Raw genomic sequence first — 25,623 nt, forward strand, 5'->3', positions numbered from 1 at the left:
TCACCACTCAGGCACAAGGAAGGCAGGTGACACATTGCTACCTGGAGTTAAACATCATTGTTTTATTTACCCCAGAGCACTTCCATTGGTTAATGACTAACACTCAGAGGCTATTGTGGCAGCCCCAGCCTGCCTTCGTCTTGGCAATTGAGTAGTTTCTATACCCTCTTGAGGCAGCCTTGTAAACCATTGTGACTGCTCTCTTCACAGCAAATCACATTTTATTTGTCACATACACATGGTTAGCAGATGTTAATGCGAGTGTAGCGAAATGCATGTGCTTCTAGTTCCGACAATGCAGTAATAACCAACGAGTAATCTAACCTAACAATTACACAACAACTACCTTATACACACAGTGTAAAGGAATTAAAGAATATGTACATAAAAATATATGAATGAGTGATGGTACAGAACGGCATAGGCAAGATGCAGTAGATTGTATCGAGTACAGTATGAGTATGAGATGAGTAATGTAAACATATAAAAGTGGCATTTTTTAAATGTTTTTTATTTAACCAGGCAAGTCACAAATTCTTATTTTCAATGACGGCCTAGGAACAGTGGGTTGAACGACAGCTCGGGGGTTTGAACTTGCAACCTTCCGGTTACTAGTCCAACGCTCTAACCACTAGGCTACCCTGCCACCCCTTTGTTTAATGTGGCTAGTGATACATGTATTACATCAAGATGCAGTAGATGGTATAGAGTACAGTATATTCAAATGAGATGAGTAATGTAGATTATGTAAACATTATATGAAGTGGCATTGTTTAAAGTGGCTAGTGGTACATTTTTTACATAAATTTTTCCATTATTAAAGTGGCTGGAGTTGAGTCTGTGTTGGCAGCAGCCACTCAATGTTAGTGGTGGCTGTTTAACAGTCTGTTGGCCTTGAGATAGAAGCTGTTTTTCAGTCTCTCGATCACAGCTTTGATGCATCTGTACTGAACTCGCCTCCTGGATGATAGCGGGGTGAACAGGCAGTGGCTCGGGTGGTTGTTGTCCTTGATGATCTTCAGGATGCTCTCCTGTCGGGCTGTATCACCGCCTGGTACGGCAACTGCTCCGCCCACAACCGTAAGGCCCTCCAGAGGGTAGCGAGGTCTGCACAACGCCTCACCGGGGGCAAACTACCTGCCCTCCAGGACACCTACACCACCCGATGTCACAGGTTGGCCATAAAGATCATCAAGGACAACAACCACCCGAGCCACTCCCTGTTCACCCCGCTATCATCCAGAAGGCGAGGTCAGTACAGGTGCATCAAAGCTGTGATCGAGAGACTGAAAAACAGCTTCTATCTCAAGGCCATCAGACTGTTAAACAGCCATCACTAACATTGAGTGGCTGCTGCCAACATACTGACTCAACACAGACTCATACAAAAATGTATGTAAAAAATGTAAAAGTTTGAGTGTTTTTGGTGACAAGCCAAATTTCTTCAGCCTCCTGAGGTTGAAGAGGCGCTGCTGCGCCTTCTTCACCACGCTGTCTGTGTGGGTGGACCAATTCAGTTTGTCCGTAATGTGTATGCCGAGGAACTTAAAACTTACTACCCACTCCACTACTGTCCCGTCGATGTGGATAGGGGGGTGCTCCCTCTGCTGTTTCCTGAGGTCCACGATCATCTCCTTTGTTTTGTTGACGTTGAGTGGGAGGTTATTTTCCTGACACCACACTCCGAGGGCCCTCACCTCCTCCCTGTAGGCCGTCTCGTCATTGTTGGTAATCAACCACTGTAGTGTCGTCTGCAAACTTCATGATTGAGTTGGAGGCGTGCATGGCCACACAGTCGTTGGTGAACAGGGAGTACAGGAGAGGGCTCAGAACTCACCCTTGTGGGGCCCCAGTGTTGAAGATCAGCGGAGTGGAGATGTTACCTACCCTCACCACCTGGGGGCGGCCCGTCAGGAAGTCCAGTACCCAGTTGCACAGGGCGGGGTCGAGACCCAGGGTCTCGAGCTTGATGACGAGTTTGGAGGGTACTATGGTGTTAAATGCTGAGCTGTAGTCGATGAACAGCATTCTCACATAGGTATTCCTCTTGTCCAGATGGGTTAGGGCAGTGTGCAGTGTGGTTGTGATTGTGTCGTCTGTGGACCTATTAGGGCGGTAAGCAAATTGGAGTGAGTCTAGGGTGTCAGGTAGGGTGGAGGTGATATGGTCCTTGACTAGTCTCTCAAAGCACTTCATGATGACGGAAGTGAGTGCTACGGGACTGTAGTCGTTTAGCTCAGGTACCTTAGCTTTCTTGGGAACAGGAACAATGGTGGCCCTCTTGAAGCATGTGGGAACAGCAGACTGGGATAAGGATTGATTGAATATGTCCGTAAACATACCAGCCAGCTGGTCTGGAGATACCGTCTGGGCCTGCAGCCTTGCAAGGGTTAACACTTTTAAAAATGTTTTACTCACGTCGGCTGCAGTGAAGGAGAGTCCACACGTTTTGGTAGCGGGCCGTGTAGCGGGGGAATGTTTTAATAAACGCTTGGGGTACAACATCACCGATGCACTTGCTAATAAACTCGCTCACCGACTCAGCGTATAGCAGTAGCTCACTCCAGTCTTTCAACTCGCAAAGACCATTGAAGTGGGAAAAATGTAACTATCTGAAGTCGTCCAACAACCAAACCACTTATGATGGGTCATGTTTTGTTATATCTTAGAATGGAAGAAGCAATCCTAGTATAAACTCAAGTGACCTTGTTATGCCTTGCCTGCAGATGTCCAGCTGTTTCAGTGTGTCTCTGTATCTGTGTATGGTTGTGGCTTAGCTGCCTGTCAGAGAGAGGTCTGGTGCTCCTCCTCCTCTTCCTGTGACCTTAAGTAACCATTTTGGAGTAATGTGAGCCCTGTACAAGACATAATGGATTAAAGGAAGGGATAAAAAGAGGGGGAAGGAGAGAGTTGAAGAAAGATGAGAAGGGAATCAACTCTACAGTGGAAGGGAGAGAGGGAATGCATACTGTAGGTTCATTGTATGCATTCCCTCTCCATTGCTCTGCTTTTTCACTTTGCAGACAGATTCATAACTGAAATCAAATTGTAGGATGTTTTACTAGATCGTTGCACTTGGTTAACATTCACAGTAGCTTATTCATTGATCCGGAAACAACAACAACACCACAGTAGCTTATTCACTGAGCTGGACACATCCACACCACAGTAGCTTATTCATTGAGGTGTAAACACCACAGTAGCTAGACCATGAATAACACAACAAACCTTTTTTTTTTTTGTAAAGGTTTTGCAATCCTGTGTTTGTGTGTGCTTAGTAACCTGTGCATAGTAACCTGTGTAGTAACTTGTTTTGTCTCCCTGCAGGGTGGATAACTTTGGGCTTGGTCTGCTCCTACAGACCAAACAGATCAAGAGGATGATCTCCTCCTATGTGGGAGAGAACATTGAGTTTGAGAGGCAGTACCTGTCTGGGGAGCTGGAGGTTGAGCTAACCCCACAGGTAACACGCAAGCGAACGCACACTTCATTGCTTTGATAGTTTTCCCATTCTACTTATTGGGAGTGAGATGCATTAGTGGTGGAGGTTTTGAATGTCCAGGTTCAGTGATTTTGAGTAATGATGCCATTGATGACCTCTGTCCTCCAGGGTACCCTAGCAGAGAGGATCAGAGCAGGGGGTGCGGGTGTTCCTGCTTTCTTCACGGCTACAGGCTACGGTACCCTCATCCAGGAGGGCGGCTCCCCCATCAAATACAACAAAGACGGAACTATCGCCATCGCCAGCGAACAGAGAGAGGTCAGACCCCAGCCTCTTCCACCATGTTGTTTCTAGCACCACATTTGTATTTATTAGGCATCCCCAGTTAGTTCCTGCCAAGGCAGCAGCTACTCTTCCTGGAATCCAGCAAATGAAGGCAGTTATACATTTTTTAAAACATTACAATACATTCACAAAAGATTTCACAACATAAGTGTGTGCCCTCAGGCCACTACTCTACTACCACATATACACAACACAAAATCCATGTGTACGTGTGTGTATAGTGCATATGTTATTGTGCGTTTGTATGCATGTCTGTGCCTATGTTTGTTGCTTCACAGTCCCCGCTGTTCCATAAGGTGTATTTATTTTTTATTTTTTTCAATCAAATTTTACTGCTGGCTTGAGTTACTTAATGTGGAATAGAGTTCCATGTAGTCCTGTGCGCCTCCCATAGTCTGTTCTGGACTTGGGGACTGTGAAGAGACCTCTGGTGGCATGTCTTGTTGGGTATGCATGGGTGTCTGACTAAATGACTGAACAATAGTCCAGGTTCAGCTCTTTGTTAAGTGTTAGTCATTTCAGTCGCTGTAGTAGTGACGTGTATAGTGTTGAGTCATTCGAATACATAGACATGCTGGCTTTACTCAAAGCCAGTGCCATGTCATTAGTGAACATTGACATTTTTTGGGGCCTAGACAGCTGCCCTGGGGAATTCCTGATTCTACCTGGATTATGTTGGAGATGCGTCCATTAAAGAAAGTGATCTGTGTTCTGTTAGACAGGTAACTCTTTTTCCACAATATAGCAGCGGGTGTTAAATCCATAACACATACGTTTTTTCGTCTAACCAAACAGCCCACAATTTTTTTATCATCAATTTCTCTCAGCCAATCATCAGTCATTTGTGTACGTGCTGTGCTTGTTGAATGTCCTTCTGTATAAGCGTGTTGAAAGTCTGTTGTCAATTTGTTTACTGTAAAATAGCATTGTATCTGATCAAACACACTTTAAAAAAAAAAGTTTACAAAGGTTTGGTAACAGGCTGATTGGTTGGCAATTTGAGCCAGTAAAGGGGGCCTTACTATCCTTGGATAGGGAAATAACTTTTGCTTCCCTCCAGGCCTGAGGGCACACACTTTCTAGTAGGATTAAATTGAATATATGGCAAATAGAAGTGGCAATATCATCTGCTATTATCCTTAGTAATCTTCCATCTAAGTTGTCAGACCCCAGGGGCTTGTCAGTTGTTAATAGACAACAATGTTTTCTCCTCTTCCACACTTACTTTACGGAATTCAAAATTACAATGCTTGTCTTTCATAATTTGGTCAGATATTCTTGGATGGGTTTTGTCATGCCTGCATTTGCTAATTTTACCAATGAAAAAATAATCAAAATCGGACTTGTTTGCCATTTCTTTTACCTCATCCCTCTGAACCATACAATTGTTCAATTCCTCATCAATCCATGGGGATTTAAGTTTTTACAGTAATTTTCCCAATGGGCTCATGATTATTAGTAACTGGGATAAGCAATTTCATAAATGTGTCAAGTGCAGCGTCTGGTTGCACCTCATTATACACCACAGACCAACAAATATTATTTACATCAACAACATAGGAATCACTACAAAACTTCTTGTATGACCTTGTATGACTTTGGATTTCCTAGATATGGCCACTCTATTGTAATCACTACGTCCAATGGATTTGTATACTGCTTTCAAACAAATTTCTGCAGCATTAGGAGAGATGTGATCAATAAATGTTGATGACTTCATTCCTGTGCTGTTTGTAACTACACTGGTAGGTTGGTTGATAACCTGAACCAGGTTGCAGGCACTAGTTTGAAGCTTTTTCTTGAGTGGGAAGCCTGATGAAAGCCAGTCAATATTTAAATCACAAAGAAAATATTCCTCTTTATTGATATCACATACATTATCACGCATTTCACACATGTTATCTAAATACTGACTGTTTGCACTTGGTGGACTATCGCAGCTTCTCACAAGAATGGGCTTTAGGTGAGGCAGATGAACCTGTAGCCATATTACTTCAACAGTATTTAACATTAGATCCTCTCAAAGCTTGTGCTGGTGCTGAATGTAAACAGCCACACCTCCACCGTTGGCTTTTCTGTAGGTCTTATAACCATGTATTGCTAACACTGTATCATCAAAGGTATTATCTAAGTGAGTTTCAGAGATTGTCAGAATATGAATGTCATCTCGCAAATTATTGATTTAATGAACCTTGTTTCTTAAGCTACATATGTTAACGTGGGATTTTTGATTCTTGACATTCACCACCGTGTGACACAAAGACACACCTCCATCTCTGACTGCTATTATTAACACATGCTGAAATGGCACACCGTTAGCTTTATAACCACACACGACGTGCTGTCATATCCAGCTGTCTTCTGGTCCTGTCTCTTGAATTGCTTGCTATGTCATTGTTCGGCAGGTGCGGGAGTTTAATGGCAGGCATTACATCATGGAGAAGGCCATCACTGGAGACTTTGCTCTGGTCAAGGCCTGGAAGGCTGACAAGGCCGGGAACATCGTCTTCAGGTAGCTACCATTCCATTCACCTGTGTCTGTCAATCTAAAAATGACCTGATATCTGGGCAGCTTACTCCATCCTACTCCTTGAATCCCTGCACAAAGCATAGGGTGCCATTTATTATGACGTCAGGAGCTCATGTACCCCTTAGAATATCTGCTGTCACTAAGACTGTAATGCTGCTGAAGAGACAGGGTGCATCATTACGGCTATTAGCCATGATAATAGTGTTGTGGGAATAAACATTTAACACACATTTACCCAAGTCACTGTGATTTAGATCGCTGCTTTCGCCAGGTCAGGTTGAACCCTTTCTAATCACTCTGTGATGTTACCACAATAAGCAGCAGTCGGGGCCTGCAGGTCGCTTGGCTCTGTGCCAGATTGATTGATGGTAGGAGATACAAGCCTAAGCTCAGTGACTGAATTAAGATATTGACAATAGACAGCTTAAAGAGATTGAACATTCTCCAGAAAACAAAAAACAAATCAAGAATTAGGTCTGACTGAAATTGCCTTTCTTCTTAGTTTGCTTGTCTGTCAGGATGTGAGAAGAACATTCACTCTGTCCACATATGAAAAGGACCCATATTGTTGTTTGTTTTGTTTACAACCTTGCATTCAAACCTGTAAATAATTACACTCCTGTACACTGAAAATGTCCTAGTAAATGCAATTCAATTTGTCACCACAGGGGTGCAGTATTTGCTTTCCAACTAACAATCCCCTTTGACTTCACAGGCAAAGACTGGCAGTGTTGAAACATTGGTTGCTTATTTGAAAAAGAGAACATTGCATGATTGCTCTATGTTAATGCTGTTGTATTGCTCCCTTGTTGCCTGTTGCTTGTAAGTACGCATTTCACTGTAAGGTTTACACCTGTTGTATTCGCAGCATGTGACAAATGCAATTTTATTTGAGATGAATGATTGTGTTAGATTCTAATTATCAGAGAAATAACTCGACGGACACTATGAGAGCTCAAACCAAGTTTATTCATCCATAGGGTCGAACAGCTGAACCGACCAAAACACATTTTCCAATCGTGGTGGTATACGTACCCCAATTTGGGATGGAATCTCCTCCTTCTCTCCATACACTACATCTCTGTTGCTAGGCAGGAAATTAAGTGACGCGGGCAATTAACCTTTCCTTCCCCCTTAACGTGACCAACCTGACCTCAACCCCCTTCATCAATAATCCACGTCTCTCTCCCCTTATCAATGCCTGCCACGTGATCGTTTTCCCTACACTCAGTACATTCCAAGCCATATACCTTCCTCCTACCCTCTAAACCATTGCACCCAATATTTCAGTAGGAGACCTGATAATTAACCATATTTCCCATTTTAGAAGTCAGAACCCAGAATCCATCAATTGTGAGCGAGTGTTGGGACAAAACCTGATTTTTGACTTCTACTGATACCAGGTTTAGTATCATGATACCAAAATGATACTCGGTACCGAAATGATACCACAGCAACAAAAAAATGCGTATTAGCTAAAGTCACAGAATAACTATTGAGCTTTATTTTTTTGAACATAATGTTGTTAACTGGTAGAACAAATAAAATATATTCTATATTCAAATTCATGTAAAAAATAAAACACCATATCAAATAGCAGAAGAATACCTAAAATGTTCCTTATGCAAAACCATGTCAGACACTGAGCAGACAAAACTGTTTTTAAAATGTCATTTGATACATATTGGGGTTAATTTGCTCATCTATGGTCATAATATTGGGTCAAATGGCATTCATTAGACCTAGGATTCATTACAGCTAAATAATTGTAATTAAATAAATGAATAGTTTAGTTCCAAAACGACATACAAACACTTTGAAGTGCCTTTCTGAATTGTCTACACTGAGTGTACAAAACATTAGGAACACCATCCTTATATTGAGCTGCACCCCCACTTTTTCCCTCAGAACAGCCTCAATTCGACAGGGCAAGGACTCTACAAGGTGTCAAAAGCATTCCACAGTAATGCAAAAGCATTCTATGTTTCCCACAGTTGTGTCAAGTTGTCTGGATGTCCTTTGGGTGGTGGATCATTCTTGATACACACAGGAAACTGTTGTGTGCAAAATCCATCCCCGTTCAAAGGCACTTACAATTTTTATCATGCCCATTCACCCTCTAAATGGTGCACATACACAATCCAGGTCTCAAATGTCTCAAGGCTTAAACATCCTTATTTAACCTGTCTTCTCACCTTCGTCTACACTGATTGAAGTGGATTTAACAAGTGACATCAATAAGGGATCATATCTTTCACCTGGTCAGTCTGTCATGGAAAGAGCAGGTGTTCCTAATGTTTTGTACACTCAGTGTATGTTCGTCATTGTTACAATTTTTTCTTTTTTCAAATTTAGTAGAATAATGACAATGTTACAATGCAAATGTCATAAAATAGCTTCTTCATGTTATTTTGGAACTAAGCCTCCCTTGCACTGCACTATTTTGGAACACATTTAGCTTAATTGGTTTTGTTGGTCTGGTCCTCGTCTGCTCTGTAATCAAAGTATTCCCATGGTTGGCTTCTACAGCCAGTTTTATCAACAAGTTGCTGGCGTGGAGGTATGAAGTTTCTGCTTGCTTCTCAAAAGTGGCCTGCGGTGTCAGCTGCAAGCGCTAGTTGGCTAGTTTATTACTGCCCCCTTGAGGACATTCAGACAAATTACTAGACAGACTCCATCCTCTAAATCCTTACATGACACATTTGACAGAAGTACCGAATGTATCAAAAATGATCGTGCTGAAAAGTTTTTCATGTTCGAGTATTGATAAAGTACAGAGGTTTTGTAAACTGTGCAGCACTATTGTGAGTTAAGGTTGTCTCTCTGTGTGTGTGTCTAGGAAAACAGCTAGGAACTTCAACCAGCCCATGTGCAAGGCGGCCAAAGTCACCATCGTAGAGGTATGTGCCATGTCCCTGCACTCCAGCCCCCTTTCCCCTCCCCTGTCTATGGTACTGCTCTGCTGTCTTAACAGCACAGAGAGAGAGCTAATGTTGTTGTTGTTAATAGTAATACCATTTCCACTACTACTACTACTACTACTACTACTACTACTACTACTACTACTACTACTACTACTACTATTATTGTTGATGTCTTATTGCTGTTAGTCCCACTACTGTTGTTCTAAGTGTATTTTGACAATGTAAGTAATTTAACTGGCCATGTCAATAACGTCTGCTGAATTGAATAGAGAAACAAATAGAGAAAGATTTGTGGTAGACAATGAGAAACCAGTAATATGACTACTGCCTCATTTGGATGGCCTGATGGAAAGTCTAGATGATACAAGTTGGCTCAATCTGCTGGTATTATATCCACTTTTGGGGGTCACAATGTTATGTGGTCCAGTCCAGTGATTACCACATGGTGGCTCTCAGCCAGTCCTTCTGGGGTCGTGGCTTAAGACTGGATTGTCCTTAGAAACATTGCTGGTCACAAGACAATTATTTTAAAAACCATAATTTTTGTAAAAGGAAAAAAAGTAATGAAAGTATTTTGTAAATGTTTTAGTTGAACCTTTATTTAACTAGGCAAGTCAGTTACAGCCTGGAATCGAACCAGGGACTGTAGTGATGCCTCTTGCACTGAGATGCAATGCCTTTGACTACTGCGCCGCTTCGAGAGACCTTAATGGAGGGGGGCACTGTGCAAAAGCGTTTGGGTACTGTTTCTGTTGTCTGGCCTCTCTCTCCATCAGTGTGATGCAGACTGGGTTGGGGCTTTGTGGTGACATTACTGCTCTCTGGGTCGTTTATGGCAGCTCGCCCTGAGCACATTGATCATCCTCCAGCCCCAGACTGGCTATAAACTGGCTGTCACCCCCATCACCAAACTTACGATGGCTGACATGAATCGCCAGAGACTCAGCATTTTAGCGTTTTGAGATATATACCCCCCCCCCCCCCCCCCCCCCCCCATGCTCTGCTCGGTAGAGATGTAAACCACCAGCCCCCTCCACCCGTCTCTGTGGAGATCTAAACCACCCCCCCACCCTCTGCTCTGTGGAGATATAAACCACTACCCCCTGACCCTCATCTCTGTGGATATATAAACCACCAGCCCACCACCCTCTGCTCTGTGGAGATATAAACCACTACCCCCTCACCCTCTGCTCTGTGGAGATATAAACCACCACCCCCCATCCTCTGCTCTGTGGAGATATAAACCACTACCCCCCCCTCACCCTCTGCTCTGTGGAGATATAAACCACCACCCCCCACACCCTCTGCTCTGTGGAGATATAAACCACCAGCCCCTCACCCTCTGCTCTGTGGAGATATAAACCACCTGCCCCCCACCCTCTGCGGAGATATAAACCACTACCCCCCCACCCTCTGCTCTGTGGAGATATAAACCACCACCCCACCATCCTCTGCTCTGTGGAGATATAAACCACTACCCCACCCCTCCAGCCCCCCCCCCCCCCCCCGTTGTCTGTGTGGAGATATAAACCATCTTAGTCATGAGAAGGAATGGAAAGTCTGACTCAGTAGCTGGGTGCTCAGGCTCTGGGCTGGATTCATGTGCTGGGAGAGAGAAGCGCTTTCCTATATTCCATTAGACACTTTCAATGTACAGTACTTCTCTTTTCAATTAATCCAAGGCAGCCGTTGAGATTTATCACGCTATGTAGTGCAGAGGAGACCTAGCTGGAGAGCTGTCTGTTTTCAATGCAAGAAGTATATTTTATAAGTTAAGGCGGTAAAAGGGGTATCAGCGGGGTCGAAGATGTGAGTCCAGTGTGACTCTGGAACAACAGTCTTTTACAAGGACATTTACATTGGCTTATTCCGCCAGGTACTCAAAGCGCTTTAGGCTACATTATATTGGGGGAAAACTCAATTTATTCTCGACAAATGTGTAGCACCCACTTACTTGGCTTATAGGTATGTTGAAGTTGTTGATGCTGTGTGTGTACGTGCGTGCGTGAGCGAGTGTGTGTTGTGAGTTCTCTTGAGGTCCGTGAATAATAAACCAGTTGAGCGGGAGGAGAGATCCAGGCTGCTGGGGATGTAATTGTTTGTGTGTAATCATAAACTGTCGGCTTCAACCTTTAGGATTCTCAACCATCTGTCTCGAGTGTCTGAATAAAATTTTAATGAATGAATGAATTACATTTTATTTTCGTGTCAAATCGCCAGTTGTCAACCCATCCCTTATGGGATTAATTTAAACAAACAAACATTACATTCATTCACTGTGATAATTCTTCTTCTGGTGTTCTCTGCAGTGCGCATTACTATCAATACATAATAGTATATAAGGTTATGCAAACAACAATTATATCCCTAGAGCAGTACAATATATATATATATATACACATACATACATACATACATACATACATACAGTGCCTTGCGAAAGTATTCGGCCCCCTTGAACTTTGCAACCTTTTGCCACATTTCAGGCTTCAAACATAAAGATATAAAACTGTATTTTTTTGTGAAGAATCAACAACAAGTGGGACACAATCATGAAGTGGAATGACATTTATTGGATATTTCAAACTTTTTTAACAAATCAAAAACTGAAAAATTGGGCGTGCAAAATTATTCAGCCCCTTTACTTTCAGTGCAGCAAACTCTCTCCAGAAGTTCAGTGAGGATCTCTGAATGATCCAATGTTGACCTAAATGACTAATGATGATAAATACAATCCACCTGTGTGTAATCAAGTCTCCGTATAAATGCACCTGCACTGTGATAGTCTCAGAGGTCCGTCAAAAGCGCAGAGAGCATCATGAAGAACAAGGAACACACCAGGCAGGTCCGAGATACTGTTGTGAAGAAGTTTAAAGCCGGATTTGGATACAAAAATATTTCCCAAGCTTTAAACATCCCAAGGAGCACTGTGCAAGCGATAATATTGAAATGGAAGGAGTATCAGACCACTGCAAATCTACCAAGACCTGGCCGTCCCTCTAAACTTTCAGCTCATACAAGGAGAAGACTGATCAGAGATGCAGCCAAGAGGCCCATGATCACTCTGGATGAACTGCAGAGATCTACAGCTGAGGTGGGAGACTCTGTCCATAGGACAGCAATCAGTCGTATATTGCACAAATCTGGCCTTTATGGAAGAGTGGCAAGAAGAAAGCCATTTCTTAAAGATATCCATAAAAAGTGTCGTTTAAAGTTTGCCACAAGCCACCTGGGAGACACACCAAAAGTGTGAAACTGATAGAAAAACTGATAGAGACATACCCCAAGCGACTTACAGCTGTAATCGCAGCAAAAGGTGGCGCTACAAAGTATTAACTTAAGGGGGCTGAATAATTTTGCACGCCCAATTTTTCAGTTTTTGACTTGTTAAAAAAGTTTGAAATATCCAATAAATGTCGTTCCACTTCATGATTGTGTCCCACTTGTTGTTGATTCTTCACAAAAAATACAGTTTTATATCTTTATGTTTGATGCCTGAAATGTGGCAATAGGTCGCAAAGTTCAAGGGGGCCGAATACTTTCGCAAGGCATGCATGCATACATACATACATACAGTATCAGTTAAAAGTTTGGCCACACATTACTTATTCAAGGGTTTTTCTTTATTTTTACTATTTTCTACATTGTAGAATAATAGTGAAGATGTCAAAACTATGAAATAACACATGGAATCATGTAGTAATAAAAAAAGTGTTAAACATATCAAAATATATTTTATATTCGAGATTCTTCAAAGTAGCCACCCTTTGCCTTGATGACAGCTTTGCACACGCTTGGCATTCTCTCAACCAGCTTCACCTGGAATGCTTTTCCAACAGTTTTGAAGGAGTTCCCACATATGCAGAGCACTTGTAGGCTGCTTTTCCTTCACTCTGCGGTCCAACTCAAACAGCTACTCTCGACCCTGGTGTTTGACCCCCATGGTGCGGCAGGTATTTAGCTGCTGCAGTGAGCTTTTTATGATTGCTCACTCACTCACTCACTCACTCACTCACTCACTCAGAAAGTGCTGAACAAATAGTCCAACAACTTGATGGATGAAGTGGTTTATTTGGACTGCAAACTGATAGTAAAGTGTGGTCTGTGCAATCATTTTTCATAGTCTAATGAGTCAAGCTTGATGGCAACTGTTGTTCAGGGGGCTTGGTCATCAAGCTTGGTTGTAAAACATTATTGCACATGACATATTTTATGGAGTACAGACCAAGTGGTCTAAATTCATAACAAATCAACCACCTAAATGGTATTGATGTCATGTTTTTTACTAACTAGTGTAATTTGACACAGAACAACAGTGGGAAGGAAATTGAAAAGAGGGAAGGAAATTGAAAAGAGGGAAGGAAATGAAAACAAGGTCAGTAAAAAGAATGACACTGTTTTTAAAAGGGAGGGATATATTTTAGGTAGCCTAAATAAATGATACTTTAGGTACCCTATTTTCCCGTCTACTTAACACACTTCCCAAACATCCTTTGAAGTCAGATTATGAACAGATGCTGAAAAGAGCAGAGTTTGAAAAAATTGCATCCATCTTCTTAATTAATCGCCTTAGAACATCAAGCACGGCATTTTTCTCGATGCCCAGGTAGGCTACACAAAATAAACTTTCAATTTCAGCAGGAAGCTAATCTTTGACGTATTTTGTTGTTGCCTCCTTTTCATTTCCTTTCAAACAGCTGTCTACATAACACATGTTTTTATCCCCCTATTGTCTAAATTGCAGTGAAGCCAACTGCAGACATAACCAACAGCATTCTAAGATGTGATGGGAGTAGCTCTTCTAATCTTAAATGTCTTCCTCACACAAACCCATAGTTATCAAACACTTACTCCGCTGAGAGAATCACCAGCAGAGTTCTTGAACACTCTAGAATACTCTTGCACACATAGCCATAGAATAAGTGGAAGTGATATTCCCATTCATAGCAAATCCTGCATCTGGGTGCACCCTATAAGGATTTGTCATTCGAATATGTCTATGGGATTTCGACTCTCTTGTCTCTTTAGAAGGCAACACAACCATGCTCTGTCATAATGTTTGCATTAACAGTCACACTATCACTTTTTGGGTCAGCAAGAGCTGAGAATCCTTAGATGCACAATTTAATTATTTTATTTTTATTTAAATAGGCCATACAGGCAAAAATAATTACAATTTAGCCTTAACACGTTCGCCCTGTGTTAATTTTGTGACCTGAAAACAGACATGTCCTCATTTACCTCTTTTCATGGCAACTTCTTTTCATGGCACCAATGCACATGAACATTATCTATGAAATGTATGCAATATTGTATTGATATAATCATTAAGCCACTTTTATCTCTGATAGTGAAACAATTACGATCTCACTGAAGATAAGTGAATCTTTGATGGCAGAGCAAGTTCAGAATTTCCATCTGTGATGTTGTGGGTATTGATCCTGACGGTGATGATGTGGGTATTGATCCTGGCGGTGATGATGTGGGTGTTGATCCTGACGGCGATGATGTGGGTATTGATCCTGGAGGTGATGTTGTGGGTGTTGATCCTGGCAGTGAGGATGTGGGTGTTGATCCTGGCGGTGATGATGTGGGTGTTGATCCTGGCGGTGATGATGTGGGTATTGATCCTGGCGGTGATGATGTGGGTGTTGATCCTGGCGGTGATGATGTGGGTGTTGATCCTGGAGGTGATGAAGTGGGTGTTGATCCTGGCAGTGAGGATGTGGGTGTTGATCCTGGCGGTGATGATGTGGGTGTTGATCCTGGAGGTGATGAAGTGGGTGTTGATCCTGGCGGTGATGATGTGGGTGTTGATCCTGGAGGTGATGATGTGGGTGTTGATCCTGGAGGTGATGAAGTGGGTGTTGATCCTGGCAGTGAGGATGTGGGTGTTGATCCTGGCGGTGATGATGTGGGTGTTGATCCTGGCGGTGATGATGTGGGTGTTGATCCTGGCGGTGATGATGTGGGTGTTGATCCTGGAGGTGATGATGTGGGTGTTGATCCTGGAGGTGATGATGTGGGTGTTTATCCTGGAGGTGATGATGTGGGTGTTGATCTGTTGGTTTTCTGCTGCATGGGGCCCGAGTTTAGCAGTGACAGGGAATAGGTTAGGTAATGGTGTATGCCTTCTGTCCAGTCTGACTCAGACCCAGAGGGATTGACAGCAGACAGACAGGTGGGCCTAAGTGGAGGACCCTCTCTACATTCACCCTTGTACCTCCAGTCTCAAGGTCTAAGGTGTCTGTGTGTCTCTCTGAGTCTCTCTGTCTGCGTGCACGCATAGATTTTTCTGGTTTTAAATTAAGTACCTCTATGCAGTGTATAGCATAACTGGACAAATAGTGTGAAGGTCATACTGAAGACATTGACATCTGTGGAGAGAATGTTGAGAGTTATTTATTGATAAGTATTTGTATAGAACATATTTAGGTATTGAGATGGACAGGGGAAGGATTGCAGCAAATGTTCTTTAATTGCAGAAACATAAAGTGAAAAGCGAGCTGAATTCTAAAGTATTTTAGAAGCGGCAGTTGGTTTTCTACAGCAGCATAGTATGTCAAGGTGCTGTTGATATATTGGACAGGGATGCTGAGTAGAAATATATTATAATATCATATAATGTGTACATGATTATACAACTGTTTAGTTTCATTGTGAATAAAACACCAAACACGTACTCTACAGGAGCACGATACTGCCATGTATGACATAGTAGTTGACAATGACATTCATCACAACGATGGTCAGAGTAGTTGACTAAAACGCATACAAGATCCGAGACCAGGATATGAAACTATGTCTGGTCATCTTCTGGCCTTATCCCTTTAGTTAGGGCTGTACAGAGTTCGGTTGGTGGCAATTCCCCGTTAACGGAATTACTACTTGACTCCGTTTTTTCAATTTCAAATGCATGCCAACAAAAATAATACATTTCCAGGTAGATTTAAGTCAAAACTGTAACTCGGCCACTCAGGAACATTGAAAAACTGCTTGACTGAGGGACCTTAGAATTATTTCTATGTGTGGGGTACAGAGATGAGGTAATCATTCAACAATCTTGCTAAATACTATTATTGCACACAGAGTGAGTCCATGGAACTCATGTGACATGTTAAGCACATGTTTACTCCTGAACTTATCTAGGCTTCTCATAACAAAGGGCTTGAATACTTATTGACTCAAAACATTTTAGCTTTTCATTTTTTATTAATATGTAAAACTTTTAAAAACAATTCCACTTTGATATTCTGGAATATTTTGTGTAGTTGGACAGTTACGATCTCATTTCAATCCATTTATAATTCAGGCTGTAACACAACAAACTGTTGAAAAAAGTCTAGGGGTTTGAATACTTTCTGAAGGCATTGTACATCTATGATAGGTTCAGATTTGGTCCGGTCCGTCTGTGGATGTTACCGTCAAGGCCAGGGTGGACTGTTGGTCGGTGCTCAGTGGGTGAGGATGCTATTTACAGTAAATGGAAAGAGAGGTGGCTCATGCGTGTAGGAGTCAGTAAGTGCTGGGAGAGGTGACATTATCTGAATAGTGAGAAATAGAGAGGGAGAGAGGGGAGGGGTTGTCCAGACGGACTGTTTTAACACTCTTGGTTTGACCACCAGACATCAGAAAGAGAAATAAAACAGTTATGAGCTAATCAGGGAGGACAGTATCAGGTGACCCAACTGTGGTTTGTGACTATTATGATTTCCCATTGTATTCAATTCAGTTGCAGTAATTCCATTACAGTTTTTGGATCATTCTGTTAACAATTCGGTAACAGTATTGTGAGTTTTACCTGGTGCAGGTCTACAATTTTGATTCTGGTGTCCTTTGACAGCTCTTTGGTCTTGGCCAAAATTGATATCAGTAAAATCATTAAAACTAATTGGTATAACTAATTGGACTTGCATTATCCTCCCTCCTCATGAGAGAGAAAGAAAATAGAAAATATCTTACAGAAGGTATTCAATTTCTCAAAATAAATGTACGTTTTGATATTAGTTAGCAGGGGTCTTTACGTCAACATGATTGTGTTTTTATGTATTTGTAATACCTTTTAAGACTTTCTGGTAGAAGTTTTCTAAGACACATTTTTTCCATCTGTTTTCTAGAAATCAAAGCTTTTAAATATGGCAATTTTTTTTTTAAATGGAGAATGGTTGAAAAATGTATATATTGCTTAATTTACCCAAAATATAGACTCTTACATGCTGACCAGACCTCTGTTGATTTTGTCCACCCAAACCAGATGCGACCAGGAGCCTCAAGTTGAAATATCAAAACAAACTCTCAACTAACTATATTAATTTGGGGACAGGTTGAAAAGCATTAATAATTTATGGCAATTTAGCCATCTTGCTGTTGCCAGCTAATTTGTCCTGGAATATAAACATTGGGTTGTTATTTTACCCTGAAATGCACAAGGTCCTCTACTCCGACAATTAATCCACAGATAAAAGGGTAAACCGAGTTAGTTTCTAGTAATCTCTCCTCCTTCAGGCTTCTTCTTTTTTGGACTTCATATGGAGGTTGGCAACCAACTTTAAGGTGCATTACCACCACCAACTGGACTCGAGTGTGGATCTCAGTTCATCCACGTGGGTATATGCTCCTAAAAATGAATGAGGAGATGGGAGAGGTGGGACTTGTAGCGCATCAAGCGTCACAAATAGGACCAAGTTCTATTCTATAAGATGCACAAGCGGTGCGGGTGCAATGATTGAATAAAATGTATGTGTCAGCATGTTAGCTTTCATTTGACACCAAATTTGATATGTTCCTATGAACTTCATGCTGGTGCTCATGGGACCTTTCAGATAGAAATGCCCTTGGGTACAAAGCTGTAGTGTTTACTTACAGACAATTCCTCCCAAATCCTTAGTTCAACTCTGGGATTTTGACACTGGCAAGAGTCTACACTATACATAGAGGTCAAGTTCCTACACTGGATGGTTGGTCGTGGTTGTGATGTGCAGAGAATAAAATGAGTTATTTTCCCAGCATGGCTGAGTGGTTTCTGACAATGTTGTTGAAGATGTAGCCTACCACCGTGCTCCTCACTTATCCTGTCACACTTCAATGAAAGTTCCCAGATCAGTCCTGTTCTCAACTCTACATCAGATACAGGCTACTGTGCTATAGTCAACTGATCTTGACTTGACCCTCAGTCTTCCAAACGTGAAGTAGAACTGGCTAATGGTTTTCCTGGTAAAAAAAGACAACTCAATGATATAGAATAGCATTTTGGCAGTCTGCCCTGTTTGCTGGCCAACGACACTCTGCTCGGCTCCATTTTGGAATGTTCTGTAGCACCCATCTCTCGGTCTGTTATCCCCTTATCACAGATACAATCATGTCTAATGCATTTTAGGATGTGATGTACCGCACAGGGTGTTCAATCAAAGCTGTCTTTTCGCATTATCACAACCCCTCCCCTCTTCTTTGAGTGTGTGTGAGCATGCGTCTGTGTGCCTTTTTTCATGTCAGCTTGGGGTGTATTTGGATATTGACAGCATCCATCCTCCAAGGTGTTATCTCCCTCACATTGTCTGTCCATCTGGTCCTAGACACCGCTCTCTGTGGGCTTCATGATAGAAGACTGTGGCGTGGGGATTGAAAGGACTCCCATTACTCTGCCAAAAGCTCCACAGGTTGACAAGGGAGAGAGGAGATGTTGGACGCTAACAAAGAGGAGCTCTTAGATGTAGTTTCTCTATTGAGCTTTGAGTGCGGACTTGAAGCCTATTCAGCTAATTGTTAGATTTAATTGATTTTCCTACTGTAAGTGTAGAAGAGACACACCGACTTGCTTCGGGAATGTTGTGGATTATTTTTCATGGCCATCTTCACAGTCTTCTGTGCATGGATGAATAGAGTGTGTCTGTGTAAGACTCACAGCTTTACTCTAACACCATTGTGGGTAGTGTGAATGACAGAGCAGAGACTTGTAAAGCTGTTCAACTTCATAAAACCCAGGACATATTCATCACTTTCCAATATCCCCCCTTTTATATAGAGTAGGCTTTCATTTCACTGCTACCAAACTTCTATATTATTTACATTGAGAGCACACTGGTAGCTAAGATAACATTCATATTGAGAACCTGTACCCTGCTCCTTTTAGGGGGAGTGGGACAGCAAAGTTAGCCAAGAGCTGAAGAGAAAGCTCACCTTGGGGTGACTTCACACCTCTCTCTTTCCCTTGGTACATCTTCTCCATAGTAATCGGAGGTAAATCTAGGCCGTGGTTCAGACCTAGGGCCCTGAGCTTAATGATGAGCTTGGAGGGTACAATGGTGTTGAAGACTGAGCTATAGTCAATGAACAGTATTCTGACATGGGTAATCTGCTTGTCCAGATGGGACAGGGCAGTGTGCAGTGCGAGGGCGATTGCATCGTCTGTGCATCTATTGTGGCGGTAAGCAAATTGAAGTGGGTCTAGGGTGTAAGGTGGAGGTGATATGACGCTTAACTAGCCTCTCAAAGCACTTCATGGTGACAGAAGTGAGTTCTACGATGCGATAGTCATTTAGTTCAGTTACCTTCTGCTTTCTTGGGTACAGGAACAATGGTGGACATCTTGAAACAAGTGGGGACAGCAGGCTGGGATAGGGAGAAATTGAATATGTTCGTACACACTCCAGCTAGCTGCTCTGCGCATGCTCTGAGGACGCAGCTAGGGTTGCTGTCTGGGCAGCTTAAATGTCTTACTCATGTTGGCCACGGAGAACGAGAGCCCACAGTCTTTTGGTGTGGGCGCATCGGTGGCACTGTCTTAACCTCGAAATGGGCGAAGAAGTTGTTTAGCTTGTCTGGGTGCAAGGCGTCGGTGTCTGCGATGTGGCTCGTTTTCTCTTTGTAATCCCCGATTGTCTGTACACCCTGCCGCATACGTCTTGCCTGAGCTGTTGAATTGCGACTCCACTTTGTCTCTGTACTGACATTTTGCTTGTTTAATTGCCTTACAGAGGGAATAACTACACTGTTTGTATTCAACCATATTCCTAGTCACCCCTGCCATGGTTAATTGCGGTGGTTCTCGCTTTCAGGTGTGCGCAAATGCTGCCATCTATCCACAGTTTCTGGTTTGGGTAGGTTTTAATAGTCATCGTGTGAACAGTGTTCCCGATACACTTCCTGATGAACTCAGTCACTGTGTCCACATAAACATCAATGTTATACTCTGAGGCTACCTGGAACATATCCCAGTCTGCGTGATCAAAATGATCTTGAAGCATGGATTCCCATTGGTCAGACCAGCATTGAATAAACCTTAGCACGGGTACTTCCTGTTTGAGTTTCTGCCTATAGGAAGGGAGGAGCAGAATGGAGTTTTGTTTTGATTTGCTGATGGGAGGAAGACCTTGTAGGCGTCTCAATAAGGCGAGTTGCAGTGATAGATTGTTTTTCCTAAGCGAGTACTACAGTCAATGTGTTGATAGAACTTCGGTAGGGTTTTCCTCAAATTTGCTTTATTGAAATCCCCAGCTACAATAAATCCTGCCTCAGGATATGTGGTTTCCAGTTTGCATAAAGGTCAGTGTTCCTTGAGGGCCGTCGTGGTATCGGCTTGAGGGGGAATATACACGAGAATTCTCTTGTGAGGTAATACGGTCTGCATTTGATTGTGAGGTATTCTAGGTCGGGTGAACAAAAGGATTTGAGTTTCTGTATGTTATCACAGTCACACCATGAGTAGTTAATCATGAAACATACACTCCCACATTATTTCTTCCCGGAGAGTTCTTTATTCCTGTCTGCACGATGAACCCAGCTGGATGTATGGACAGGGACAGCATATCCCGAGAGAGCCATGTTTCTGTGAAACAGAGTCTGTCTACTTTATAAACAGAGCTCGTCTACTTTATTGTTCAGAGACTGAACATTAGCGAGTAATATACTCTGAAGCAGAGTATATAGTAGTCCTGAGTCGGACTAGAAGTCTTCACCTAATACCTTTTCTCCGTCGACAGCGTTTTGGAGCACCCTCTGGGATAAGTTCAATTGATCGTGGGGGTGCGAACACCCACTCTGATACCGCCACTCTGATACCGCCACTCTGATATCCAAACGTTTTTTCTGGATGTATGTAATAACGCACAAAAACAAAATACTGCAAAGTTGCTTAGGAGCTAGAAGCAGAGCTGCCATGTCTGTCTGCGCCATCTTACTTTCCGACCCAGAGTTACCTCTTCTGCAGAGGATATGTTTGTTAGAGTTACCAGCCTCAGAAATGGACAATTAACTGCACTTCAGTTTCTACCACAGAGTTCAAGTAACAGACACATCACAACATCAGCTATTCAGAGGACACTGTGTGAATCAGGCCTTCATGGTCTAATTGCTGCAAAGAAACCACTACTAAAGTACACCAATAAGAAAAAGAGACTTGTTTGGGCCAAGAAAGACACAGAGTAGGTGAACGCATGATCTCCGCATGCGGACTTCCCACTGTGAAGCATGGAGGAGGAGGAGGTGTGATGGTGTGGGGGTTCTTTGCTGGTGACACTGTTTGTGATTTATTTCGAATTCAAGGCACACTTAACCAGCATGGCTACCACAGCATTCTGCAGTGATACGCCATCCCGTTTGGTTTGCGCGTAGTAAAACACACCTCCAGATTATGTTAAGGCCTATTTGACCAATAAGGAGAGTGATGGAGTGCTGCATCAGATGACCTGGCCTCCACAATCACCTGACCGTAACCCAATTGAGATGGTTTGGGATGAGTTGGACCCCAGAGTGAAGGAAAAGCAGCCAACAAGTGCTCAGCATATGTGGGAACTCCTTCAAGACTTTTTGAAAAACATTCCAAGTGAAGCTGGTTGAGAGAAAGCCAAGAGTGTGCAAAGCTGTCATCAAGGCAAAGGTTGGCTACTTTGAAGAATCTCAAATATAAAATCTATTTTGATTTGTTTAACACTTTTTATTGGTTACTAGATGATTCCAAATGTGTTATTTCATAGTTTTGTTGTCTTCACGATTATTCTACAATGTGAAAAATAGTCAAAATAAAGAAACTTTTGAATGAGTGTGTCCAAGCTTTTGTGTGTGTGTGTGTGTGTGTGTGTGTGTGTGTGTGTGTAAAAATCGATAATGTCCATGTGAATGTTTTAAAATGTATGTAAATTGTTAAGTATTTTTGTCTGTAATGTCTTTTTCGTTGTGTCGTACTGCAGGAAGACTAGGTCAGCATTGGCGTCAGCTAATGGGGATCCCCCAAAAATATGTCCAGCCCTTATATTTATCCTCACTGGTGTTTTACTATTTTATTTTACGGATAACCAGGGCTACAAGTAGAACACAAAACTATTTGACATAAACAGATGCATTAGTGAGTTTTTTATTGGCAAATGTCAATAAATAAATAAAAGTTTGCCAAAACAAAAACCTGATCAAAATGAATGTATATGAAGCTGTAAGTACAGAAATGGTTTGCTCAGCGGGAAATTAATATCCAACTAGTCAGTGACAACTGTTTGAAGTTTAGAGTTTGTGAAAAGCAACTATGTGAGGTTATTACAGTATTATAGACACTATGTCCTTGTGTTTCCTATGATCTTCTGTGTAGAAGAACCTCTCACCTTCTAACAACTCTTGTGTAGCTTGTGAGTGTTGTGGAGTCTCAGCTTTTCGTCAATAGCTTTTAATAGTTTGTAGCTCAAACTATTCTGACTCCACAGAAGTTGTTGTAAAAAGACCCCGTCCCAGACCCCTTCGGGATCCACCCTTGTTCTCACGAACACCGCTCTAGCTCAGCCCCCCGTTAATCACAGACTAATGGTTGGTACCAATAGATGCAGAATAAATCCAATCCCAGACTAATTCAGTGGTACAACCAAGAAGTCTGTAGCTCAAACACACAATGTTTAAAAGGGGTTAGAAGTCCAGATTTGAATTAAAAACCGGTTTGTTCAAATTAGACCAGAGGTAATTGAGTTCATTACTGTCACAGAGTCAGGCCTTATGGGCTGGTGTTGTGTTGGTTTCTGCAGCCCACCCCTATTTGTGCCTACTTCCTTATTTCACTTCCCAGTGCACCAACTAAGACAACACAACACGCCAGCCAACCATGACATTTCCTCTCTCTCTCTCTCACACACACACACACAGACACACACACACACAGACACAGTGGGAGATGGCTATAAATAAGTTGCATAATGAGAGTGTGGTGTCACTGTCCTCATGCTCCGTCGCCTGCAGCCAGACTGTCCCCAACTTCCCCTAGCCGACACGCCTCAACACACACACACACACACACACACACACACACACACACACACACACACACACACACACACACACACACACACACAAACACAAACTAGGGAAAGCTGAGCCAAAGCTCAAGGAGAAATGAATGCCCTTCATGTCTGCTGATCAGAGCAATGTGTCTGATCTTCACTCAAACACTGTTAACACACACAGTCGAAGGTGGGTCAGGGCTGGGTCACAACCGTTCATTCACATCACTGGATCTTTCACAGGGCCAGATCAACAGGTTAATGTGCGTGTCAAATCAAATCAAAGGTTATTCGTCATGTACACAGGTTACAGCAGGTATAAATGCTGCAGTCAAATGCTTACTTACAAGCTCCCTCAACAGTGCAGTACACAAATCAATCAAATAAACAAGTAGTATGCATAGTAATGAAACTGGTATGTACACAATAGGATATACAGTATAAATGATATGTATAATGTGGATAGTGTCTTGGTCACGCAGTTGAGTAAATAGTCTATAAATAGAACAGCAGAGTTGACTGTGTGTGTATGTGTGATTCTGTGTGTGTATGTGTGATTCTGTGTGTGTATGTGTGATTCTGTGTGTGCATTGATATAGTGGTGTGTAAACTCTGATCGTCAGTCACAGTGAAAAAAGGTACGCTCCCTTTCCTTGCAATACTTTTTCCTCTAAAAAGTGTGTGAAGTGCGTTGACTTGCGTTTACCCTCCACTGCACCACTGTGTGTTGTGTGAGTTTGTGGGTAAGGGGTGGATGAACATGCGTCTCCTGTACTTCTGGTTTATGCATTTCCATTGATCAGATCAGCGAGCTGTGCCATGACGTTTTGATCTAATAATACGTCTGTGTCTGAAGGTGGTGAATATGGGGATAGATTGCCACAACACAGACAAGGGCAGGGCACAAGAACACACAGTGTTTCATAACGGTGGCTGGCCATCCGTTTGAGATTAATAAACCCTGACAGGGCTCAGAGCCCTAAAAAAGAACAAACTGACAAGAATAAGGTGCATGTGTCCCTGGGGCCTTTAATTCCCGGTGTCTCCCTGCCAGCACACTTCAAGCCTCTCTCCGCTCTCATTGATGTGAAAATGCTACTACATACAGGGGAATATCAATGTGCGTTTGTGCAGTGTGTGTGTGTGTGTTACACTGGCACGTATGAATGTGCGCTATGTGCCACGCCTGTGTGTTTGTGCTGCTGCCACCTCACACGCATGCACAGATCAAAGCCACACTGGGCCCTTCATACACACAGAATATTTAAATATGTTGAGTTTGTCTATTGTGTGTGCCTGGGCCTGGGTTAGTTTGTTTATTGTGTGGGCCTGGGCCTGGGTTAGTTTGTTTATTGTGTGGGCCTGGCCTGGGTTAGTTTGTTCATTGTGTTGGCCTGGGCCTGGGTTAGTTTGTTCATTGTGTTGGCCTGGGCCTGGGTTAGTTTGTTCATTGTGTTGGCCTGGGCCTGGGTTAGTTTGTTCATTGTGTTGGCCTGGGCCTGGGTTAGTTTGTTTATTTATTGGCCTGGGTTAGTTTGTTTATTGTGCTGGCCTGGGTTAGTTTGTTTATTGTGCTGGCCTGGGTTAGTTTGTTCATTGTGCTGGTCTGGGTTAGTTTGTTCATTGTGCTGGTCTGGGTTAGTTTGTTCATTGTGCTGGCCTGGGCCTGGGTTAGTTTGTTCATTGTGCTGGCCTGGGCCTGGGTTAGTTTGTTCATTGTGCTGGTCTGGGTTAGTTTGTTCATTGTGCTGGTCTGGGTTAGTTTGTTCATTGTGCTGGCCTGGGCCTGGGTTAGTTTGTTCATTGTGCTGGCCTGGGCCTGGGTTAGTTTGTTTATTGTGCTGGCCTGGGCCTGGGTTAGTTTGTTTATTGTGCTGGCCCGGGCCCAGGTTAGTTTGTTTATTGTGCTGGCCCGGGCCCAGGTTAGTTTGTTTATTGTGCTGGCCTGGGTCCAGGTTAGTTTGTTTATTGTGCTGGCCCGGGTTAGTTTGTTTATTGTGCTGTCCCGGGCCCAGGTTAGTTTGTTTATTGTGCTGGCCCGGGCCCAGGTTTAGTTTGTTTATTGTGCTGGCCTGGGTCCAGGTTAGTTTGTTTATTCTGCTGGCCTGGGTCCAGGTTAGTTTGTTTATT

At 42.7% G+C, this 25,623-nt stretch overlaps 1 protein-coding gene across 1 annotated transcript in view; it reads left to right on the forward strand.

Annotated features, from left to right (window-relative positions):
- The window catches only part of LOC110535107 (succinyl-CoA:3-ketoacid coenzyme A transferase 1, mitochondrial), a 99,976-nt gene that overhangs the window by 8,224 nt on the left and 66,129 nt on the right, over nucleotides 1–25,623 (forward strand). Inside the window, exons 4-7 of the mRNA XM_036936256.1 lie at nucleotides 3,328–3,463; nucleotides 3,611–3,760; nucleotides 6,193–6,299; nucleotides 9,157–9,217. Coding sequence (XP_036792151.1) covers nucleotides 3,328–3,463; nucleotides 3,611–3,760; nucleotides 6,193–6,299; nucleotides 9,157–9,217 — 454 coding nt within the window. The remainder of the gene's footprint in view (nucleotides 1–3,327; nucleotides 3,464–3,610; nucleotides 3,761–6,192; nucleotides 6,300–9,156; nucleotides 9,218–25,623) is intronic.

Source organism: Oncorhynchus mykiss, chromosome 11 (assembly GCF_013265735.2).
Source record: "Oncorhynchus mykiss isolate Arlee chromosome 11, USDA_OmykA_1.1, whole genome shotgun sequence".
NCBI lineage: Eukaryota > Metazoa > Chordata > Actinopteri > Salmoniformes > Salmonidae > Oncorhynchus > Oncorhynchus mykiss.